The sequence below is a fragment of the Pectinophora gossypiella genome, chromosome 17, assembly GCF_024362695.1.
Source record: "Pectinophora gossypiella chromosome 17, ilPecGoss1.1, whole genome shotgun sequence".
Taxonomy (NCBI): domain Eukaryota; kingdom Metazoa; phylum Arthropoda; class Insecta; order Lepidoptera; family Gelechiidae; genus Pectinophora; species Pectinophora gossypiella.
This window is the reverse complement of record NC_065420.1, coordinates 10436835-10460543: the sequence shown is the minus strand read 5'-3', so window position 1 is coordinate 10460543 and position 23709 is coordinate 10436835. Positions and strand designations below refer to the sequence as shown.

At 39.3% G+C, this 23709-nt stretch overlaps 2 protein-coding genes across 3 annotated transcripts; both read right to left on the bottom strand.

The window, feature by feature from the left end:
• Nucleotides 1-1243: 1243 nt before the first annotated feature.
• Nucleotides 1244-3202, bottom strand: LOC126374134 (glycine, alanine and asparagine-rich protein-like). Of its 2 annotated transcripts, XM_050020586.1 has the most exons (3): nucleotides 3131-3202; nucleotides 2580-2633; nucleotides 1244-2292 (listed from the first exon to the last, which is right to left on the bottom strand). In XM_050020586.1, the coding sequence occupies exons 2-3, from the start codon at nucleotides 2592-2594 to the stop codon at nucleotides 1426-1428; spliced, it is 882 nt and encodes a 293-aa protein (XP_049876543.1). In that variant the 5' UTR covers nucleotides 2595-2633; nucleotides 3131-3202; the 3' UTR covers nucleotides 1244-1425. The 2 variants fall into 2 exon arrangements, with proteins under 2 accessions (XP_049876543.1, XP_049876544.1); XM_050020587.1 differs by lacking the exon at nucleotides 3131-3202 and having other exon boundaries at nucleotides 2580-2688.
• A 10176-nt stretch (nucleotides 3203-13378) lies between these two features.
• On the bottom strand, nucleotides 13379-18065 carry LOC126374631 (mRNA decay activator protein ZFP36L3-like). Its single transcript, XM_050021321.1, has 6 exons — nucleotides 18033-18065; nucleotides 16230-16544; nucleotides 15711-15867; nucleotides 14931-15082; nucleotides 14145-14359; nucleotides 13379-13442 (listed from the first exon to the last, which is right to left on the bottom strand). The coding sequence occupies exons 1-6, from the start codon at nucleotides 18057-18059 to the stop codon at nucleotides 13379-13381; spliced, it is 930 nt and encodes a 309-aa protein (XP_049877278.1). The 5' UTR covers nucleotides 18060-18065.
• Between the last annotated feature and the right edge of the window lie 5644 nt (nucleotides 18066-23709).

Sequence of the window (23709 nt, the reverse complement as noted above, 5' to 3'; positions counted from 1 at the left end):
ACGTACTTACTTACTACCTTATTTACTAACTTATTTATGAATTTTAATGAAGAAAAATCGTAGAGAAAAGTAATAATAAGTCGGACAATTTATCACGTTTTTCTATGATGTCACAGTGTGCTTTTTCATACAAATTCCATAGTAATTTCGTGTTTTGATGTTTAGTAAAAAGTAACTGATTTGACTAGTTGGAAACTAGCTTATTTGTATGAAAACATACACCATTATTCCTTTTTCTATGCTGTGGTGCTGCGGCTTATGCTGATTGAGACCCTCCTTCTCTTCTTTCTTTTTTTTCTTTCTTTCTTTCTTTGACGGCATTAGAGAATCGTGATAAAATATCGAATTTACTGTTGCCTTTTTCCTTAATTATAGTTAGGAAATAAATTAAATAGAAACAAGAAAATGTTTTTTTTTTTATAACTTTTACACTTGTAGTAATTTAGTATTAATGATACTACCCAATACAAGTACACCCACTTCTCGCCAGCTACATTTAAATCCCAATGTAAAAAAAAAAAAATGTGTGTGTGTGTGTGTGTGTGTGTGTAATAGGGGGCGAACCTATTGCTATTAACCAGGCACAAATCCTGGAAACCCTGTGATATAAATTATTTATGAACCAAACATGAAACACTTAAAGAAATAAAGTAATTATTAATCGGAGCGGATATCCATCTATCTATGATTCAGCAGGATTCAGCATATATTATAAATTTATTTCGTAAAAAACTTACCTATCTGAGATTTTGTTCAACTTATAAACCATACATAATATTTTATTGTGAACTAAACTAAATTACCGACATCCCATATTTTAATAAAATATTCGATATTTTATCCCAACAAGTTCAATAACACGTCACAATTGACGTTTCCTAGATATAAATAAACAAAACAATTGAACAACAATTTTCGTTGTCATAACAACGGTTGTCATGTAAATAGTTTCCGATTTCGCGCCAACTGCTTTTTTAATATTTGAAAGTAGAGAGGATTACGTCTATGACAAGTCAATGAGTACCTAGTATGAGATCTTAAACGATGTGATAAATACGACCTCTTTGGTAGGTACTTACTTATATCGCGTTTGACCCATAGAGCAACACGGACCTCCGCCGCCGTTTCTACGGATATTGTGTATTTTTTTTTATATAGCTTAGAAACTAAACACTATTCTTTTGAATCATCATCGGTAAATAGGAAATAACTAAGGTGAAGATCAATAAAAAAATAAAATAAATATCTCTAGAATCATGCAAATGTTTATTACAAGTACTAATCATACAACAAAAGTTTTTTTCACAGACATATTTACATAACCAGTTGAAAAATATCTGCCGCTAACCATTTCTATGAAAAGGTGCGAAATGGGTGGGATGGTTGAAATCTGGTTGAGATTGAATTTGAATCTGGGTACTAGGTTTAGTGGTGGATGAGTTTACCGCCTCCGAGACCATAGCCGCCCCAGCCGGCACCGCCCCAACCGCCGAGTCCTCCGATAACTCCTGGTCCCGCAGCAACCACAGCCGGGCCGGCGGCGACGACGCCACCGCTGACTAAACCGCCTCCTCCGAGCAGGAGAGCTCCCTCCTGAGCGTTTCTGGCGACTGCGTCGGCGACGGCCTGAGCCTGAGCGGCGCTGGTGGCGACTGCAGCGGCTTGCGCTCTAGCCGCGTTGGCGATGCGGGCGGCCTCAACCGCGCGGGCGTTGGCGATGGCAATAGCTTGCACGCGGGCAGCGTTGGCGACACGCTCAGCCTCCACAGCGCGGGCGACCTCCAGCGCGCTGCCAGCCGCCGCACGTCTCGCGGCCTCCGCGGCTCTCGCGTTCTCCACGGCGGCAACCTGAGCACGTTGCACGTTGGCAATGCGGGCGGCGTCTAAGGCCTGAGCGTTCTGGATAGCGTTGGCTTGTCCTGCGCGGGCGGCGGCTTCAGTGACACGGGCGCCCTGGATGGCGGCGGCGGCAGCGTTGGCGATGTTGGCGGCCTGAACGGCTTGGGCGTTCTGGATAGCGCTGAGTTGGGCGGCTCCGACTGCGGCCGCATTGTTGAGAGCCGCACCGCTGCCGACGACGCCGGGGCCGGCGACGATGGCGGGGCCGGCAATGACGCCTGGTCCTCCGATGACGCCCGGTCCTCCGATGACGCCGCCTCCGAGCCCGGCGCCGTACCCGCCGTAGCCGACACCTACGATGCCGGACGCCTCGGGACGCGAATCCGTAGCTGGGGTGTCTTTCGCTGCACCATCTCCAAGTGCTTCATACGCCAAAGCGATGACAAAGAGAATCTGAAATTCAAAATTTAAATTTACTTTTAATTATGCATTTTTTATTACACAATATAAGAAAAGGTATATGGTTACAAGACCAATTCGCAAAACAATGAGAATCTGAAAATTCGGACGAGCAAACGGCGATTATTTTTGACGTCCTTGCCAATCATAAAATTGATAAGCTAGTATTTGCTAATATTTTAAAATAAGCACCTGAACATCTTTTTTTAAATTTATCCTTAATTATTAGTATTGATAAACACGAGATTATTCCTAATTGTATCCTGGGTAGGTATCCTTACCGTAAAACGGGACATCGCTCAGTTTGTGGTTGCTACGACTAAACTCGACTGCGTCTGTTGCAAATATAATGCATTTACAAAATTGCGTGCACTTTTATACCGGACCGAAAATTATTTACATCGAATTAACAATTCTAAACTAGCCGATGCGACCTATTTAAATATGATTAGGTCCAGCGGCATCGGTAAAAACTAATCGGTACACAGTTGGCACAATACCAGTCGAAATCGATGTTTTTATTAATTCTGAATTGATTTGCGTTTGACCATCTCACTGAAAGTGGATTCGAAATACAAACGTGATAGTTTGACTCTACCCTCAAACAGATCACCCACAACATCAATGTGACAAAACAATATAGAGGGAATTCCAATTCAATTAATCAATCAATAATACTTTATTGCACAAATAATATACTATATAAGTCGGATAAAATGAGCACAATAGGCGGTCTTATTGCTAAACAGCAATTTCTGCCAAGCAACTTTAGGGTGAAAGATGTCCATGTATTGAAAAAAAAACAATATGTGATTAATAATTCAATAGGTACCCGTTAATAAATTCTAATCTCCACGATTTATCTCATTGAGTAGAATAAGTGAGTGAGTCAGATGCATGCGTCCACATGCTATGCCGGTGTTGTCTTGTATGATAGCAATTACTGAGTCAATCAAAGGCATTGTCGCATGGAAACAGTATAATGAGTAGTTCCAAGAAACTCCAGTGGAGCACTTAATTAGCGGCTCTATAGGTAACATTACATCGATGACTATAATTTTCATACTTTATTGTACTAATTGGAGATGTCCTTAGAAAAGGTTTAGCACGGTCTTTCAGAGTAGACCGAAGAGCGGAAGAAGGAAAATAGGATTACGAAAGCGGTACCTATATAAAGCGAAATTTGATGGTAGGGCTGGCCGAGGAAGACCTCTATAATTTTCATACTTTATTGTACTAATTGGAGATGCCCTTAGAAAAGTTAGCACAGTCTACTCTAAATCAGCGTCCGAGTATGAAACGACTGATGAATGCGAAGGAAGCAAGAGAAGTGTGTAAAAAACAATAAGACAAATAGTAATTAGAAATATATCAATCATCTAAACTACACATTGTGGAAGGCGTCTAAAATAAAAATAAGATCTCCCTCAGCATAATACCGTGACGCGTGCTTAGCGCGGGCCGCGGCGCTGGTATTCAAAAAATTCAAATTCAAAAATATCTTTATTCAGTAGGTAACATAGTTACACTTTGAATCGTCAATTTTTACATAACGAACGTCTCATCCGCGTAAAACTACTGCAGCTTCTCACAACCTGTATAGCCGGGGAAAAGAAGCTGCAAGAAAAACCTCGGCACAGGGCCCTAGACGTTCTTTAAAAAAATAAATAAAAATATAAAATAAATAAAATAAAAATATAAATAAATAAAATAAGTTATAAATAAATAAAATAGGTACTTATTCTTGGAGACCTATACACATTGCATTGCATTACATCACTTGGGGACGCGATTAATAAAACACAGGGTTACCCAAGACCTGTGTCACCCTCTCGGCCTCGCTGAGTGGGGCCCAGAGGAACGACTTGTCATACCCACTGTATAACCTATGGGTAACTCACGACTATATCCTAATTGTGGTAGTCAAAGGAACTTTGCAAGATGAACTAAATGCATACACCTCACCGTGCAAAACCAACATGAAACTAAAAACCAAAAGTAACTTTAATCTATAAAGAATCTTATGTAAATAAGGAGCTCATGAACTTGCCTCTTATAAATTAATTATATTATCATTTATATATTGTACTATCTTCCTGCTTGAAACATTAAATATTTTGTAATTCTACTCATCATCTCCACCAGCGCTAAAAATCATTATTGCAACTGGAATAAAAATAAGGCCTACTAACAGAAATACCAGCATAGCTTTACTCAAAACTTGAAAAATGACACTATGACAAGATTTAAAAAGTATAAATGCGAAGGCGAAGCCATTCAAGAAAAAAAATACTAACGTCACAATATACTTAGATAAAAACCTTCATTCGCCGGCGTTGTTAAGGAGGTATCATTTGAGGGACTTTCCAATCAACGTTCCCCAAAAACACGACAGATGGCGCTGTTAAGATTTTCCTTCGTTTAACCTAATTTCATGGATAAAAGACATGCATCTTTTATCTTTGTTTTCTGGTATAAATGATGACTTTTCTTATTACACCCAGGCCAGTATTATTATTATGTTCAAAATAAAGAGAAAGACTATAAATAGATAGCAAAGTAATTCATATAGCAAGCAATAATTATTTTTATACACTTACGCTACTTGTCAGACATCTAACAATGTATTTTTGAATAATTATGTACCCGAGTTATGAGAAAATAAGTTATTATCACGTTTAATCTGGGTCATTTATATTATTTTTGGGGAACGTAGCATGGAAAACGCCTAACCTAATTAACCTGACAGAAATGCATGAGAACCAATATTAGGCCAGATGACTAACTTTTTTAAATATTTCCAGGGCCCCGTTCCGAGGTTTTCCTTGCAGCAATTTTTCCGTAGCTATACAGGTTGTGAGAAGCTGCAGTAGTTTTAGACTAATGAGGCGGTCGACAAAATTGTTTATGTAACATTGACGATTCAAAGTGTAACTGTGATCATCATCAATTTAAGAGCCACGCTCTTGTCGGTGTAGCATTTTCCATTCCAGTCTATCAAAGGCCAATTCCTTGACTTCCCTTTAAGACACGACGTTAACTCTTCTTGGTCTTCCCCTTCCTCTCTTTCCTTCTAGCTTTCCTTCTATAATGTTTTTATAAATTCGTCGTGTCTTATTAAGTGTCCAATCATCTTGCCTCTTCTGTCCTCAATACTTCTCAGTAAGTATTTATTAATAAAGATATTTTTGATTTTGCGTTTAACCGCACGATGAAAAAATATCGGCCGGAAAGTAGGAAAATGCAGATAGACATTTATTGAGACCCATTTTGTAATTATGTTATGAGTTCTTGTCGATTACGTAAAACAAGGTACCAACATCCTTACGGAAACTTACTCGTAATCCTGGCAGGGAAATCCAACGATATGCAAATTTGCTAATCGATTTTCATCGGCGCTCTTCCTTTACGTACTAACTGATGTTTCGGAAATGATACTTTTTTATAAATGATAAACGGAAAACGGAAAAACACTGTCGAGGAAAGCAACATTAACTGGTGAACTTTAAAAACATAATTGGTACCAAATTACTTAACAATAATGTTTGTGGAATAATGAATTCGCCTAGGTAATATCGACTCTGAAAATAGTCTTAAATAACATAATGCGTCATAAATAGCATAATCATCATCTCCCTAGCATTATCCCGTTTCTCCCAGGGTCCGCTTACCTAACCTGAAGATTTAACAAGTCCGGTTTTCCACAGAAGCGACTGCCTGTCTGACCTTTCAACCCACGAAGGGAAAACCAGCCCAATACAGGTTAAGTCACATACCTCCGAAAATGCATTTCTCGGGAATGTAGGTTTCCTCACGATGTTTTCCTTCACCGCTGAGCACGTGATAATCATTTATGATCCAAACGTGAATTCGAAAACAAATTCGACAATCATTGGTTCAGGCCTGTGCTGGATTTGAACCTGCGACCTCAAAGTGCGCAAGCGTTCTGCCAACTGGGCTACCACGGCTCCGCATAAACAAAAAATAAAAAGAGTTTATTTCGGACATGTTCCATAGTGGTTAGTAACAAGCAATAAACAACTTAATCTAGTGTTAGTAATAGAACGATTAAAAAAATGCGTAATGTGTTATAATTGTCTTAATCTCATCAAATGCTGACACAAGTATTTTTCTCAGTTATATAAGTTCTTATCTAACCACGTGAGGTGCCTTTAGACGACCGTGACGCATTCGGTAACAACGAAATAATAATTATCATTTTTATCGTGATCTTTAAATACATGAGTGACACATAATCAGTTTATCATCCTTAAAATAACATAACAGAGCATTACGCCTATATTTCCGAGGGGGTAGACTGAAATAGTATACACATCCACTCCTCAGAGGCAAGCCTATTACCATTGACCAGGTAAAAATAATTGAAACCACGTGACATCAATTATCTAAGACGATCCAATTCAAACTATTTCGAGTTCTTAAATTCAAAAATCAATTTCATAATTTCAAATTCGAACACGAGACACTACATCACGCATTCACCGAACCTTTCACGAATTTACACTTAAAATAGTCCATCATGTAGAACAACATCCCTCTGTCGGTTTTTACGGCATGCCCGGGAAGATAAGCAGTTCAGTGTTTCCGTTCTTCGTCTGTTTTTCGTCCTTTTCTTTCGTCCGCATACCCACAAAATACTTACTGCAACTATCGGCTAAGATCCTCGGGAGCTCTCTCAATTTGACCGGCCAAAATAGGTAGATTAGTTACTTACGTTAATTTACTTATAATAGTATCGTCTATTTATACGAGTACAGTCATGGTCATGAGCAATATAATGTACTTAATCACTTTAGGACTCTGTCGCACTAACTTATTTGACATTTAGTAAGACTTAGAGATACCAAAGTGTATACATATTAATGCTCGTGACCGTACAGGGTCTAAACTTTAAGGGACGATTCGGACCATAATTCTGAGTTGATATCAAGTGGAATTTTCCGTCGCAAAAAGTATGGATCTTAAAATAATTAAAAATTTCACTAAAATTGACATGAAATTCCACTTGATATCAACTCAGAATCATGATCTGAATTATTCCCCAATGTTTTCGTTACGGTGTCACTGACACCCATACGTACCTGTACGGTCACGAGTACTAATATGTATACACTTTGATACCATGTCACATTAACTTTTTTGACAAATTAAACTGTAAGTCTCATTAAATGTCAAATATGATAGTGCGACAGGGTTCTAAAGTGGGTACATGATATTGCTCATGACTGTACTTGTACGGGATGTTAGTGACGTCGTAACAATACTGAGGGAGATGATTCAGCTCATGATTCTGAGTTGATATCAAGTGAAATTTTCCATCGCTTTTGCGAACTATAGAATAGAATACAATTAAAAAATAAACATAACACATTAAACGGAAAATTCCACTTGATACCAACCCAGTAACATTGTCTGAATTGACCCTTAAAGTTTTAGTTACGATGTCTCTAACGCCCTGTATAATTTTGGAATCGAATCGTAGGCCATAAAAGGCATATGACCGCATGTCAACAACTACTGAATGCATTGATGTACCTATTATATGTTACTATTACTGAATGCATGACCAGTTAGTTGCTAAGTCAGTAAAAACGGCTGAGTAGCAACTACTATGGTAACTGATACGAAACAGTCTCGCCTAGTTGCGAAGACAGGATGATTCAACTTGAATTACGTCATAATCTTATCAAGTAAGTACTTATATAAAAAAAAACACAAACCAAAAAATACGAAACAAAATTACAATAACCCAAAATTATGGATGTAAGTACTTAAATCTGAAATAATAGGTATTTATAATAATATCAGGAGCTCTAAAAGGTGAATAGGCACCTTCTGGGCGAGCTCGCTACATCTTAGGCCTCGTCAATGCCTTGCCCGAAGGCATGGGTCTGGGGCTAAGAGCAAACCCATCAAAGGTAAAAAAGGTCTAAAAAGAGCCCATTGAAGCAACATTTACACCCAAAAAAGCCCTTGCGTAAAAGTATATCAACCTATTGTCAAATAGCAATATTGCTTTTTTAGATGAATTGATTCAATGTGGCCCTTTTAACCCCCTGATGATTATATCTGAGTTTTTATATAGCAGCCTTCTCAAGTCTTCTCAAACAGCCCTTATTGGGAAGTCTAAATGACCTTCCAACGAATTCCCTCATTAAGCAAAGTTAATTACTACATACAACCAAAGCCGGGGGAAGCGCCTTACAATTGGATTAAGTTGCTTGCGTGCACGCACATTGCAACGTCATCGGATCCCAACGAAAAAACCAGAAACTGCGTCATAGTAAACAAAGAACAGTAGGTAAACTTCATAGGACAAGCAAACTTCATCAGCATGCGCTTTCTCTCGATATTTTTTTTCGTGACTTATTGTTGTTTTGTTTTAGGAGTGCCCAGTTGAGTGTGAACCTCTCCTCAGGACGTTGTCTGAAAGAATTGGCTCGTGTACTAGGTTCAAGATAAATTATGAAATTCTGATTACTAAATAAAGACAGATCTAAAACTAACGAAAAACATTTTCTTTTTTCTATTTAACTTATTTAAGTACTCAATTTTAATCAAGAAAAACGTAATAATAAGTCCGACATTTTATCACGATTTTCTATGACGTCACAGTGTGATTTTTCATACAAATTCTATAGTAATTTCGTGTTTTGACGTTTAGTAAGGGTCGATTAATTCTTTCAAATATTTTTCCTCTCAGACGACGCCCTGAGCGGCGCCCGGAGGTTCGCGCCCAACTGGGCACCCTCAGGCCTGTTGTCTTAAAACGTTGTACCAGGTAAGAGCCTTCAGCGCTTCCCATTTGTCAAAAAAAAAAAAAAATTCAAAAATATTTATTTTTCAAAATTGGCTTACAAAGTTAGCGCTTTTTGAACGTCAAACATAATTAAATTACATATTATGTAACTAGCTGTAAAACTACTACCACATCGGAATCTGTAACGCTGAGGGAAAGACGTGGCCAGAAAACCTCCCAGCACAGGGCCCTAGTCCTACTGTTTCATGTTTTCCTTTGTTTTCTTTTTTTTTAATCCAGTTTGTATTACATAATTTATATACCATTGTATTGGTATTCCAATCCGGCCAAGTAGTTAATGCCACCCGCGGCAAATCTACAATAAGTCACTACAGTCAAAAAAACGACGTTTAGTAAAAAGGAACTGATTTGCCTAGTTGGAAACTAGTCTATTATACCTACTTATTTCAAAGAATTTATCGACCTAGCTAGCTAGCTAGCCACAAGCGCTGAATGAGGGAAATCATCGACCACGCCGTGAGCTCGCTAAACTTGTGTGTCTGCATGGACTGTAGCTACTGTTCTCGTTTAACTAGTACCCACGTCGAATCCCAACGAAAAAAACAGCTGCGTGTCATTTGGTATTCCAAGCAGTTGCGTAATTCGAGTAACATTAATAAATCACCCAATGATAATACTGGCCTAGTACCAATATAGAGGGGTTGCGTTTTGTTACTCATTATAGTTACGTTTGGTTGTCCATGCAAATTGTTTTCTAGAGCGACAAATAATAACGTTTCCTTACTATCGGACAATCTGGTGATCAGCCAGTAATGTCCTAACCAAACTAGGGACCACAAAGTAGTTTTTGTGATATGTCCCCACCGGGAATCTAACCCGGGACTTGCGAATCGTGAGCCCAACGCTCAACCACTGGACCACGGAGGTCGTTATTTTCGTATAAGTAATACGGTATGAGGAGCTCGGTAGCGCAGCAGTAAACGCGCTCGGTCTGCGATTGTTGAAGTTAAGCAACTTTCGCAAAAGCTGGTCATAGGATGGGTGACCACAAAAAAAAAGTTTTTATCTCGAGCTCCTCCGTGCTTCGGAAGGCACGTTAAGCCGTTGGTCCCGGCTGCATTAGCAGTCGTTAATAACCACCAATCCGCACTGGGCCCGCGTGGTGGTTTAAGGCCCGATCTCCCTATCCATCTATAGGGAAGGCCCGTGCCCCAGCAGTGGGGACGTTAATGGGCTGGTGATGATGAATACGGTATGGTATGCTCGACTCCAGCCAGTAAAGTCCTCAAGTCGAGAGCGTACCGAGTCGATTAGAGGAAGACGTGTGTAAAGTTTTAAGTAGTTAATTTCATGATTCCTTCATAAGAATGGGCCTAGGTCAAACATACGTAAACACGTTCGATATTGACTAAATTATGCGCTCTGCCAATCATGCCAAATAAGGAATCGTGATAATCAAATCATATCGAACTCACGCGCTTGCGCCATCCTTATATGGACTTAGCGTGATGCTTTATTATCATTGTTGGCGGGTGTTAAGGATTTTTTGTTATTTTCTTTAATTAATAATTTTAGTTCCGACCGGACACCAACAGATGTCGCTGTTCGAATTTAGAACGCGGTATCACGGTATTCTCGCCAAGCCAAAGGCAAAGGTATTTTTGCGATAAATGCATTTTTTTGAAGAAATCAGTGTTTTATTTAGTGAGTGACAGTGTAGTGAACAGCGGGGTTGCAATCCCAAGCATTGGTCATGAACAGTGGTCAGAGATATTCGGGCGCTTATTATAGAACGGCCTCTGTGGTCCAGTGGTTGAGCGTTGGACTCACGATCCGGAGGCCCCAGGTTCGAATCCCGGTGGGGGCATATCACAAAAATCACTTTGTGTGTGACATTACAGGCTGATCACCTGATTGTCCGAAAGTAAGATGGTCCGTGCTTCGGAAGGCACGTTTAGCCGTTGGTCCCGGTTACTACTTACCGATGTAAGTATGTAGTCGTTACATAAGCCATGTCAGGGGCCTTTAGCGGCTCAATAAGAACTCTGCCCCCCAGGGTAAGCAGAGACTATGCTTGCGATGAATTTATAACAGCAATGAAATAATAACTAATAATTATAGCAAATGAAATAATAACTCTGCTCCCAGGGTAAGCAGAGACTATGCTTACCCTGGGGGCAGAGTTATTATTTCATTTGCTTCGATCCTTACACACTTCTCTTGCACCACATTCATATTTTTTTTTATTTTTTTGCATGTCACATGGTAAGACATACAGTTTTTATAAATAAATATGCACAAACATATGACACCCTCCACCCCGGTTACTATTTACTAATGTAAGTGAGTAATCGTTACATGAGCCATGTCAGGTAAATTCATCGCAAAATTTATGTACTTTTTAAAAAATATTTTCATTTCTGTACTTTTTCTTACTTTCTATACTTTTTGCAGAATGCTACACCGACAAGAGCGTGGCTCTTACATTAGTGATGACTTTTGCAATGGAAAATTCAACTTGATATTAACTCAGAATAATGAGCTGAATCATCCCCCTCAGTATTTGTTACGATGTCACTAACACCCTGGATATAGTATAATAACTTGGCTGGAAGGTTAAATAATAATATGGATGGCCCTTTTGTATTGTAAAACCCCGGGAAATTTAGATTAACAAGAACCGATACATAGCTTAAATAAAAAAATTGTTTTAAGAAAACGTATAAAATTTTAAACCATCGTACGTTCCAGGATTCCAGGATTATTATTATCAAAATAAATTGGCTTACCCTATTCAAAACCCTATACCCTTATGCACCCTGGGCTTATGTACCCTTTTCAAAAGCAAAAAAAGAGTATTTCTATTTCTATTTCTTAGATCTTAGAAACCGTTTCCATACTTGTCATAATGTAGGTAGGTAAGTGCTACGGCTGGCAGTATGTTGGCAACCCCAACATTTTAGTGTTTAAATAATTAATTAACTATGGCAATACTGTAATATACTTTTTCTATTTATGGTGATTGTTCACCACGCGTTTCCTAATACTTCGGGCTTTTGTCTTATTTAACCAGCACCCTATCGAAAGTTAAACAAGTACCTATATTTGACGTGTGAAAGTAGAGTTAAATAGGTATTTAACGCGCAGACGCAACTATTATAGAAATTACGTCAGCGTAAAAAGGAAGTAATGACGAACTAATCGCTCCCATCGGAAGGGGTTTCAAATTAACATAATTTAACAGCCTAATTATTATGCCTTGGGCTATTCGCCTATTAATATGTTTTTTTTTTTTATGTGAACATATTTTTAGATTTTTTTCGAAGGAAAGGAAGATATGGAGGTTCATATTATCTAAATCTCATGAGGTTTGGGTTAGTTCTTTTTGTTAACTTGACGTAGATTTGCCGCAAATTGCATTAACTACTTTGGTGGCAAAGGACTCCCACTTTGCCCCGATACCGTCCCCGCCGGCGTGGTCGACGACTTCCCTCAATCAGACCCGCTAGAGTCGATTAATTCCTTCAAATATTTTTCCTCTCAGACGACGCCCTGAGTGTTAGAAATTGACCGTGTATTGACCGTGTATGCATCACCCTTATAAGACCATAGATTAATAACATGACTTTTTATGTAGACGTATTGTCTTTGCTCTCAACTGTCATTCCTTCTTCTTTGCTCAATGTCCAAACCAACTAGTCGACTCTTACGCCTATTTTATTTACGTAATTATATCGTGATATATCGTACAAGCAATATTGTAATCTCAAGTGCCCTAAACGTTTATTACACGCAGATCAGCTTCATCAGCATATTTGTGTTTTTATTTCATCAAACCAATCGCCGGTCCACGATTTACCTCGCCACACTGAGCAGAGGTTCGCGCCCAACTGGGTACCCTCAGGCCTGTTGTCTTAAACGTTGTACCGGGTGAGAGCCTTCAGCGCTTCCCATTTGTCCGGCCAAGTAGTTAATGCCACCTGCGACAAATCTACAATAAGTCACGTCAAAAAAAGAGGGCTCTCACATGGTACAAACTAACATCCTAAAGCCGAGACTTCCTGGGTTTGGATTTTAAAAGGACAGTCGGTCTTACGACTTTAAGACAACAGGCCTGAGGGTGCTGTGTTAGACAAGACGTCCAGTAGGGCTAACATGCGTAACGTGAGAGTATTAAATGCCAGGCCACAGACAGCATTATTAATGCTCGATAAATCAATAAAAAATATGTTTTTTACATTTGGTTTTATAGAATTTAATAGGTATTTACAATAAATATATAAGTACTTAAAATTTATCTCAATACACAGTATCGACCTTCTCAATCACAGGAGCGGCGTAGAAACTTGGTGACTCCTCTAGTCTGTAACAAAGAAAAAGATAAGTTATGGATAGGTACTTCTTCCAATCGAAAATGGTTATCGATGTCGGTTTTGATGACATATAATATACCTACCTACATATACCTATCTAGATAGAGACGAATAGAATAATAGGCTTATAGAGCGACTTTATCCCGTTTTTCACAGGGTCCGCTTACCTAACCTAAAGATTTGAGAGATCCGGTTTTTGACAGCAGAAGCGACTGCCTATCTGAACTACCAACCCACAAAGTGAAAACCAGCCCAATACAGGTTAGGTAACCTCCGAAATGCTCGGGACATGAGCCATGTCAATTTCTCGGGATTGTGGGTTTCCTCACGATGTTTTCCTCCACCGGTGGTCACGTGATAATCATTTATGATCCAAACATGAATTCAAAAACAAATTCGACAAACCAGTATCTACCAGCCCCAACAGTGTCCTGAAGACGTTATGTGATAGGTGAGACTCCCCCCTTCTGAAAAGGTGGATGGAGCTTCACACTTTATAAGTTTGTTTTTATGATCGCCCGAATAATGCCTTACTAACACTAGTTTAATAAGTCGTTTTGTATACTGAAATTCTATGGACTTTGTCTGAAATAAACGATATTTATTTATTTATCTAGTATCCTTACTATTAAAGAGATTTTAAAACGGGAACATTCCCACTTTGGCAACACTAGTGAGAGCTACTCACTTACTGATAGTCATAAACGACCGGCGCACTCGCCGACGCTGTTCGCTGCGCGAGCGCCGCTACGAGGTCACCAGCGGCGCCCGTAGTATCGATCAGGCGATTAGACACGGCGCCGGCCCAGCCTGCGATCCTGCCTGCAATGGAGGGTAGGGCTGCAGCTGGCAGAGGGGGCTCGAACACCGGCGCTGAAGCCATTGCTAATGGCAAGATGGGTGGGTACTGGAAGAAATTACATAGAGTAATAAGTGCTAGAAGAAGCTATAATTGAATACAAAGTTCTAAATAGTTAAGTACTTTTTCGTTTTAAAATATTGTTAAGATAAGTATTGTTGTATAGCGCTCTCTCACATAATGTAAGTATACTTTTGCGGTACCCCTAGAGGGTGTCATATGTTTGTGCATATTTATTTATAAGAACTGTATGTCTTACCATGTGACATGCAAAAAAAATAAAAAAATTATGAATGTGGTGCAAGAGAAGTGTGTAAGGATCGAAGCAAATGAAATTCCATAGTCTCTGCTTACCCTGGGGGCAGAGTTATTATTGAGCCGCTAAAGGCCCCTGACATGGCTCATGTAACGACTACATACTTACATCAGTAAGTAGTAACCGGGACCAACCGCTTAACGTGCCTTCCGAAGCACGGATCATCTTACTTTTGGACAATCAGATGATCAGTCGGGATTCGAACACGGAACCTCCGGATCGTGAGCCCAACGCTCAACCACTGGACCACGGAGGCCGTTGACGACAGGACTTAGCAATAAAGAACACAGTATCAATACTTACAGGTACAGCTACAGGCTGAGCGACTGGCACAGGCAGGGGGGCGACAATCCTTCCAGACAGCAGGGCGGTGAGGGGCGAATGCACTAGCGCCCCCTTAGCCGCTAACAACGCCGCCCCCTTTGCCGCCGCTCCTTTAGCCAGCAACGCGGCACCTGTTTTATAGGGAAAATAGATTACTTATTATCATCTCCCTAACAAATAAAGAAAAAAAATCATGTCCCTAACGTTATCCCGCTTTTCAACTCGCTTACCTAACTTGAAAATTTGACAGTTTTTGCAGAAGTCACTGCCAATCTGACCTTCTAACTCGAAGGGAAACCAACCCATTACAAATAAGGTAAGCAACAACTTAGTCAGTACATTCTTACTTAAGTAAATATCAGCAGGGACCCGTTGGTTCATCATCATAGGTACTTTTCCGACAATTAGATGATTTAGCAAAGTTCGGACCAAACATGGACCAATCCCACACTCCAGATTGTGAGCTGAACACGCATAAAACAAAATACGCACGTCACACTACACAGCGGTTTCGGTGTGAACAGGTTAACAGACAGACATAGTTACTTTCGCATTTATAATAAAAAAAAAGAAAGAAAGAGAAAAAAAGAAAAGAAAAAGAAAAAAAGAAAGAGAGTAAAGAAAAATAAAGAAAAAGTAAAGTATTAATAAATAAAAGTAAGTAGTAGACATAATATTAAAATTGCAAATCCAAAACTAAAATACTTAATTTTAGTAGTAGTAGTAAGTAAAGTAATATGTATGGACTAGTGTGGAAACCTTTGACAGCAGCAGCTTTGGCAGCGACCGCGGCGACGCCCTTCGCAGCGAGCGCAGCCGCCGCCCCCTTAGCTAGAAGTGCGCCCTTTGCCACAAGTGCTTTCTTTGCTAAGAGAGCACCTTTCGCAGCGAGCACCCCTTTAGCGACCAATGCAGCCTAAGAGTAAGAGGAAATATGATATTATTATACCTACAATAACATACATAAGTATTATATTGATTCACCGAATCGTTCGACACAAAAGCAAACGTAATTTGTAACTAAGTAAGTATTTGATTATTCCATAACATAAAAACTTTAAATATACGTAAATACTATGACAGCAAATCTCATGAATTTGTGTTGTAGCTTCATGCAACATCTGCAATTTTAAATAATTACTAACTTACAAACCAGTCGAATTATTACGACATGATAATCACCGCATTTTTGCTACACACTTAATGTTTATTTTTTTTACTGTTATTACAAATCATATATTGAAATAAAAATATAAATAATTATGTATAATACTCTACCTTGGCAGCAAGCGCTCCTTTAGCAATTAGAGCACCTTTTGCAAGTGCAGCCCCTTTCAGTGCCAACGCCCCTTTTGCAAGCAGTGCTCCTTTAATAATTGCTCCTTTTAAAAGAGCCCCTTTTAGAAGGGCCCCTTTCAGAAGAGCCGCTTTTAGTAGAGCACCTTTTAAAAGAGCTCCTTTTACAAGAGCACCTTTTACTAGTGCTCCTTTAGCGAGAAGCGCGCCCTTGCCATCAAGTGCGGCATTTGCTACAGCGGCTGGAAAGAATTCCATGCTCAGGGCTGCAGGGATTAAACAGGCTAGGCAGGCCACCTGTTTAATACAAAAAGTCGTTAAAATAAAGGTTTTTTATTTGATACATTAGGACAAAACTATTCTTATAAATATGTATTATGTTTCGCCACAACGCATAAATAAGTGTACAGCATTTTCAAATGTGATTGAGATTTTGGCTAAAATATTCCGGAAGCGTCTTCTATGATTTCTAATTAATTACATCATCATCATTTCCCCAGCATTATCCCGTTTTTCACAGGGTTCGCTTTCCTAACCTGAAGATTCGACAGGTCCCGTATTTTACAGAACCTACTGCCAGTCAGACCTTCGAAGGGACAACCAGCCCAAAACAGGTTAGGTCACATACCACCGAAAATGCATTTCTCAAGAATGTGGGTTTCCTCTCTATGTTTTCCTGCACCGCTGAACACGTGATAATCATTTATAATCCAAACATGAATTTGAAAACAAATTCGACAATAATTGGTTTAGGCCTGTGCGTGTGCGCGTGTGTGGTTTTAATTATAATTATATAATTATACATATTAATTTAGTCAATGCTGAGCTAAGGACTGCCCCTATACATGGAAGGCAATTTCAAGCTGTCTCCATTATGTTGCAAGTTCTCACGTTGTTTGTAAACCAATTTCTATGGCGTCTAACACAAAGTGCGCCAATCAAAAACTACTTGAATATTTAACACAGTTGGTTCGACCATTATACAGGGTGGCTCAGAAGTTCACGTTCAAAATGAAAAATTGGATAGAGGGGCTCATTAGCTATTTGAAACACCCCCATATATGTTCAGCGATTATTTACGGTTTAGGAGATATGACCCATTTTGTACCTTTACCTGGATTTTCTACCTTACTTCAGAAATAATCATTTTGTCGCTATTCCTTTCTTAATAATTCTTTTATTTTACTTTATAACTATGCCTAAAGATGTGTACCGCTAGGTGAAAAAAGAAAAACAGTCGAATCAAAGATAAAAACCCTGTATATACGGCGATACGACTCACCACTTATTACGTAGGTCTAACAGAAAGCTCGGTGGGGTGTGGATAGTTCATCTTGCGATGGATGGATGGATATAGTCGTGATCTTTATATATGATAATAATAATAATATACTTTATTGCACTTAACAACTAGTTACATCACAAACAAGAAATGGACGTTTACAAGGGTGGACTTATCTCTAAGAGAGATCTCTTCCAGCCAACCCAGAGGTAGTATTAGGATAACTGCGGAAGAATAAAAAGAGGTGCAATATATTAAATACATTATTATAATTATATATCTACATTTAAAAATATATATATACACAAACATATGCCTAAGCCTCTATAAATATACACATATATAATATACTATAACTACATACATACCTATTATATATATAACTATATACTTAGACTAAGAATACTCTATGGATAAAAAGTGCTCTTTGACTCTCCTGAACTACCCTCGGCAGCCTATTATGTTGAATACTTTATATAATTAATTAGGTATTAGGTACTTACACTGAGAATGACAGTCCGCAGCTCCATGGTGTAGTCACTTCACCACTTACAAAATAAAATGATAATAAAAAACAATGACACTCGGTTTAAATATGACAAGTTGCAAAATTTACAGGTTGATGAATAGGGCACATTAGGAAGAAAGTAAACCAGTTGTATGGGATGATTAGGGTACATAAATACATAGTAATAACTAATATTCTGTACTAATAGTCACAATTCCTCAATTATCTGATGACTTGCGGAATTTTAATTAGTTATTTGTAATAAATATTGACTAAATACCTGTTAAAAATCTAGTTTTTGCGTTCCCAAAGCAACCTGTGCGTTTCTCGTGTTCCCTTGTTTGAAGTGTTTTTTCCGAGCAACCAAAATCAGTACAAACTTTTGTTCAAGTAATAGGTGCGCTATCGTAGCGCAATCGAATCCTCTAGAGAAGACGAAAGATGAAGAAGGAAAATTTTGGATATCTTGATTGTCTAAAAAAATGTGTTATACTAGCTTTTGCCCGCGACTTCGTCCGCGTGGAAGGATTTTTCCAACTAATTCCAGTTCCCGTGGGAATTTCGGAAATTTCTTTCTTAGTGCACCTCTACGGTACCTAAGCTACGTCCCTTCCAAATTTCAAGTGCCTACGTTTAGCCGTTTAGGCTGTTCGTTGATATGTCAGTCAGTCAGTTTCTCCTTTTATATATTTAATAAAGATACCTGAGGAGCTCTGTGGCGCAGCGGTTAACGCGCTCGGTCTGCGATTATTGAAGTTAAGCAACTTTCGCAAAGGTCGGTCATAGGATGGGTGACCACGAAAAAAAAGTTTTCATCTCGAGCTCCTCCGTGCTTCGGAAGGCACGTTAAGCCCGATCTCTCCCAATCCATCCATAGGGAAGGCCCGTGCCCCAGCAGTGGGGACGTTAATGGGCTGGTGATGTGTGATGTGTATGTTATGTACCACCACCTTATGATCATTTCGACGAACATCCGTTTTACATTTTTTTTAATTGTTTTGTGAAAAATTTAAATGATGTTACTTATTATCTTGTTTTTGTGTGTGGCGTCCTTTTATACCTAATAAACTATTTCTATTCTATTCTATTCTAAATCAATGGTGATTAGAAGCTAACTGTTTCGTGCAGCGAAGACGGTGGAGGGACCCGCACGAGCCCTAAGACTTCGTGTGTATATGTCCTGACAGTGAACTGGTTAAACTGGTGAGACAGAAGAAGTACCATGATCAACCCGCACCTTTGGACGTTTCGAACCGCGGTTCAACCGAGTAAGAGGTCTTTTATAAATGGGTCGTTTCGTACCGCGCCTTGAATCGCCGCAGAACTTTTTTGAAATGGGTCGATGATAGTAGATTCGGATTCAATTCGACCTATTCCAAAAAATACATAGGGCTATTCGAAGTCAATTCGCACAGCGGTCCGAACCGTTTGCGGTCTGAAACGAATGTAGATACCTGATCTCTAACTCAGACTCTCCTCTTTACCTAACCCAATTACCATGTTGTCATTCTATAGTCTATATTGAAGTCGTGTCTTCTTCTGTCGTGTGGGTAATGAGGTCAATGACCTAGTATACTATAGTAACCCTAGGGTTACTATTGAGCCGCCATAGGCCTATGACTGACGCATGTAACGACTACATACTTAGCGAATTAAATAGTTAGCCACGACCAACTGCTTTAACGTGCCACCTTACTTTCAGACAATCGGGTGATCAGTCTGCAATGTCCTAAACAAACTAGGGATCACAAAGATTTATTATGATTATGTCCCCACCAGGATAAGAACCCAAGACTTCCGTATCATGAGCCTAATGCTCAACCACTGAACCAAGCAAGCTGTTACTAAGTAATCTCATCATCATCAGCCCATTAACGTCCCCACTGCTGGGGCACGGGCCTTCCCTATGGATGGATAGGGAGATCGGGCCTTAAACCATCACGCGGGCCCAGTGCGGACTGATGGTTATTAACGACTGCTAATGCAGCCGGGACCAACGGCTTAACGTGCCTTCCGAAGCATGGAGGAGCTCGAGATGAAAACTTTTTTTTTGTGGTCACCCATCTTATGACCGACCTTTGCGAAAGTTGCTTAACTTCAACAATCGCAGACTGAGCGCGTGAACCACTGCGCCACCAAGCTCCTCCTACTAAGTAATATATCTACAGGTTAATCATATAATCAGTCTTACTCGTAAACGAAGAATAATGGTTGCCGCGATTTGTTTTATTGATACCTTGTAGCTCTGTCTACCCCATTAAGGAATACAAAGTATCAAAGTTCATGTAAGTATTCCTAAGGGGATTTATTTGTCAACATGGATGTCAACCTACACTTTTTTACGTTTTGCAAGATACAAATAGCATCAAGCGCAAACATTTATCTCACTATACCTAGGTACTTCGTGTCCAATGACCCCGTAACCTAATGTCGTAAACAAACACTCATACAAACAAAATGCTGTACCAATTGAAATCTTAAAGCAGAGTGTGTTAGTGTTATAAGCCAAGACAGAAAGTCCATTTCGGAGCAGTGAAGGTGTAAATATAAATGTTTCACGTTGTTCTGTCAAAAAGGCGTAGAGACAACCACCTTTAGAACATTTTGTTTTCATAGCACTCATGCTTAAGGAAACTTACAACGAGAAAATTAATGCGAAAAAGGATTTGACGCGTTCGTCCCGGTTTGATAAGAGCTGCAAGTCAGACTTTCCGACTTCATTTTCTCTTTAACTGGTGAGTACTATGAAAACAAAGTGGTCGGGTAGTCTCTACGCTTTGACTATTTGCCGCAAATGACATTAACTAGGTACTGGGCCGGACAAATGGGGAGTTTTTATATGTTGCAGCTGTCAAAGCGGATTCCGCTTCCCGAATTAAATTAATTAGGTGGTTGCCTGGAAGAAATTGCTCTAGAGCAATAAGGCCGCCCAAATTGTACTGTATTCATGATACATTGTTTTAGGTTTACACGGTTATTATCATAATTAAAACACATAATAACGGTGTTTTATTCATTTGTTATTGTCTGATTGTTGAAATTTAGTTCTGTGCAATAAAGTATATTTGATTTGATTAACCTGACGGCCCAGGAATAACCTGGATACTCAAAATGGGTATAATTACTTAACCACATCCGTCCAAATAGGTATACATACATCACTCATAAGAACACGCCTTACGCATATAACTGTCAAAAAATAAAGCCTCGTACACACTAGGCAACAATTAAAGCGCAACACGTAACGCTCAACATGTACGACAACGTTGCACAACAGCGCGCGACGTTGCCAGCAGCACCGCAATATGTCGCGCGGCTTGTTGTCCCATCATGTTGCCGAACATGTTTAAAGTTAGCATAGAGCTTTTGTTCAACAACGTTGTCTGTCTACGCATCTACATCTACTGACTCCACTTGACTACAATTGATACGTTGTCGATGACGTGTATTAGATGCGTAGACTGCAGACACAGCTACAGATAATAAAACAAGTTACAGTTGCTAATGGCGACACAATCGCATACAAAATGCTTCAAGCGGACGGTACTGGTAACTTTTGACTGTTCACTCCGCGTAACCAACAATAGCTTAGACAATATCATGTTCCATATTATGTAGCTTGTACATAAACATAAATAGCCTATATACGTCCCACTGCTGGGCACAGGCCTCCTCTCAATCAACCGGAGACTATGTAGCTTGTAGTTTTTTAATATAAAATATTATTCAAAACAAATATTATTTATAACAAAAGTTCCGCGCTAACAGTTGGTTTGCAGTTCTGAACTGCAATTTGGCGGTTGGATTGCAGTTGAAATGCGGTCCGTCTGTCTAGAGCCTAACTTTCAACATGTTGCGCGCCAAATATAGTCAAGTGAAAACGAGGCTTAAATAAACCACACAACTATTTCATGCGTTATTTGACTTATCTACTTACAGTTATAAAAACACGTTAGTTCGTATAGTCAACGGCCAAATCGACTCTTGAGGTTTTTTGTTCTCATCTACAAACATGGTCGACGGAGGGGCGACTTATGTGACCTCAAAATGCAATATAAATGTAAATTTCAAGTTCAAGGCGGTTTCAGTGGTGCTGGTGTCATGGTACACGGAAGTTCTTATTAACATTGTTGTTTTAAACAATATGGAAAATATGAATCTGTTCCTTTTAAGGGTAAGCAAACAATAAGTTGGACTTGTTAAGTGGATAATTTAGGGTTTAAATTCTGAACAACGTCGGTCACCGTTAAATGCGCTTATTGTAGATCCGCAGGTGGGATTAACTACTTGGCCGGACAAATGGGGAGCGCTGAGTGCTCTCTGAGGTTGGACGCGAACCTCGGCTCAGGGCGTCGTTTGAGGATATTATATCTGAAAGACTTAATGGACCCTAGTGGGCCGATAGCGATAAGCGCTGAATGAGGGAAATCGTCGACCACGCCAGCGGGGTCGTTATCGCGGTCCTGAAGTGTTCGTTAAATCGGCTATTAGCTCCAAGAGAATATAATCACCATGATTAACTCAGTTAGATTTAATAAGTTATATGGCTTTCTACGTTAAAAAAGTTCCCGATCATGCAGGTTTTTTAAACACTTCATAAAACTTAGAAAATGCAATAGGTTACCTACTTTTTCCATTCGTATAGACTCTTTTGGAGTCCAAAAACCCTGAGTGCAGACGATTTCGAGTATTTTTCGTTTAATTAATTGTGTTTCCTTACAGATAATTCTCGCTTCAGTAATACTTAGCTTAGTCACAGCGAAGACTGACAAAACGAAGGAAAACCACGCAGCAGCCTCACACGATTCAACATCAGCTATAGATAAACCACATGAGCATAGCCACTTGAAATCAAATCTACACACCCCCGAACACGTACCGAAGACAAAACGCAATAAACACTTGAAAAAATCGAAGAAGTCCAAACGAGATGCCTATGGGAAATACTGGACGACAAAAATGTCGAGATCGTCAAATTTTGGCTATGGAGGGTACTCGTCTAATTTACCTTTGTATTTAGTTTATAATAGAAAAGTTGGTGCTTACTATCCGTACTATAAATATCCTAAAGAAAACAGCTTGAGGAGAAGCGGGACTATCAGACGAGTGCCCAATCAGTAATTTGTAGTAAAAAACTTTACCTACCGGCTACCGTATGTACTTGTACGGGGTGTAAGTGACATCGTAACGAATACTGAGAGGGATGATTCAGCTGATTATTCTGAGTTAATATCAAGTGGACTTTTCCATCGCAAAGTATAGAATTGAAAATAATTTAAAAAAACTAAAAAAAATACATGATTTTTGCGACGGAAAAATCCACTTGATATCGACTCAGAATCATGGTCTGACTCATTCCTCAAAGTTTTCGTTACGATGTCACTAACACCCTTTATAGCGTTAAGCGCTGAATGAGGGTTGTCGTCGACCACGCCAGCGGTGTCGGTATCAGGGTTCTGAGGACAGAGCTAGTTTTAGAATAGGGGTACAAAAAGGCGCCATTGAAGCAATTTATCTAAAAAGCAATATTGTAAATAAGCAATGTCAACAGATATGAAATACCAATATTGCTTTTTATCGATGAATTGATTCAATGTGGCGTTTTTAATCCCCGTGATGTCTGTCAGTCGGTATTAAGTTTAAACAGTGAGATGACATTTTAATTTAAGTTA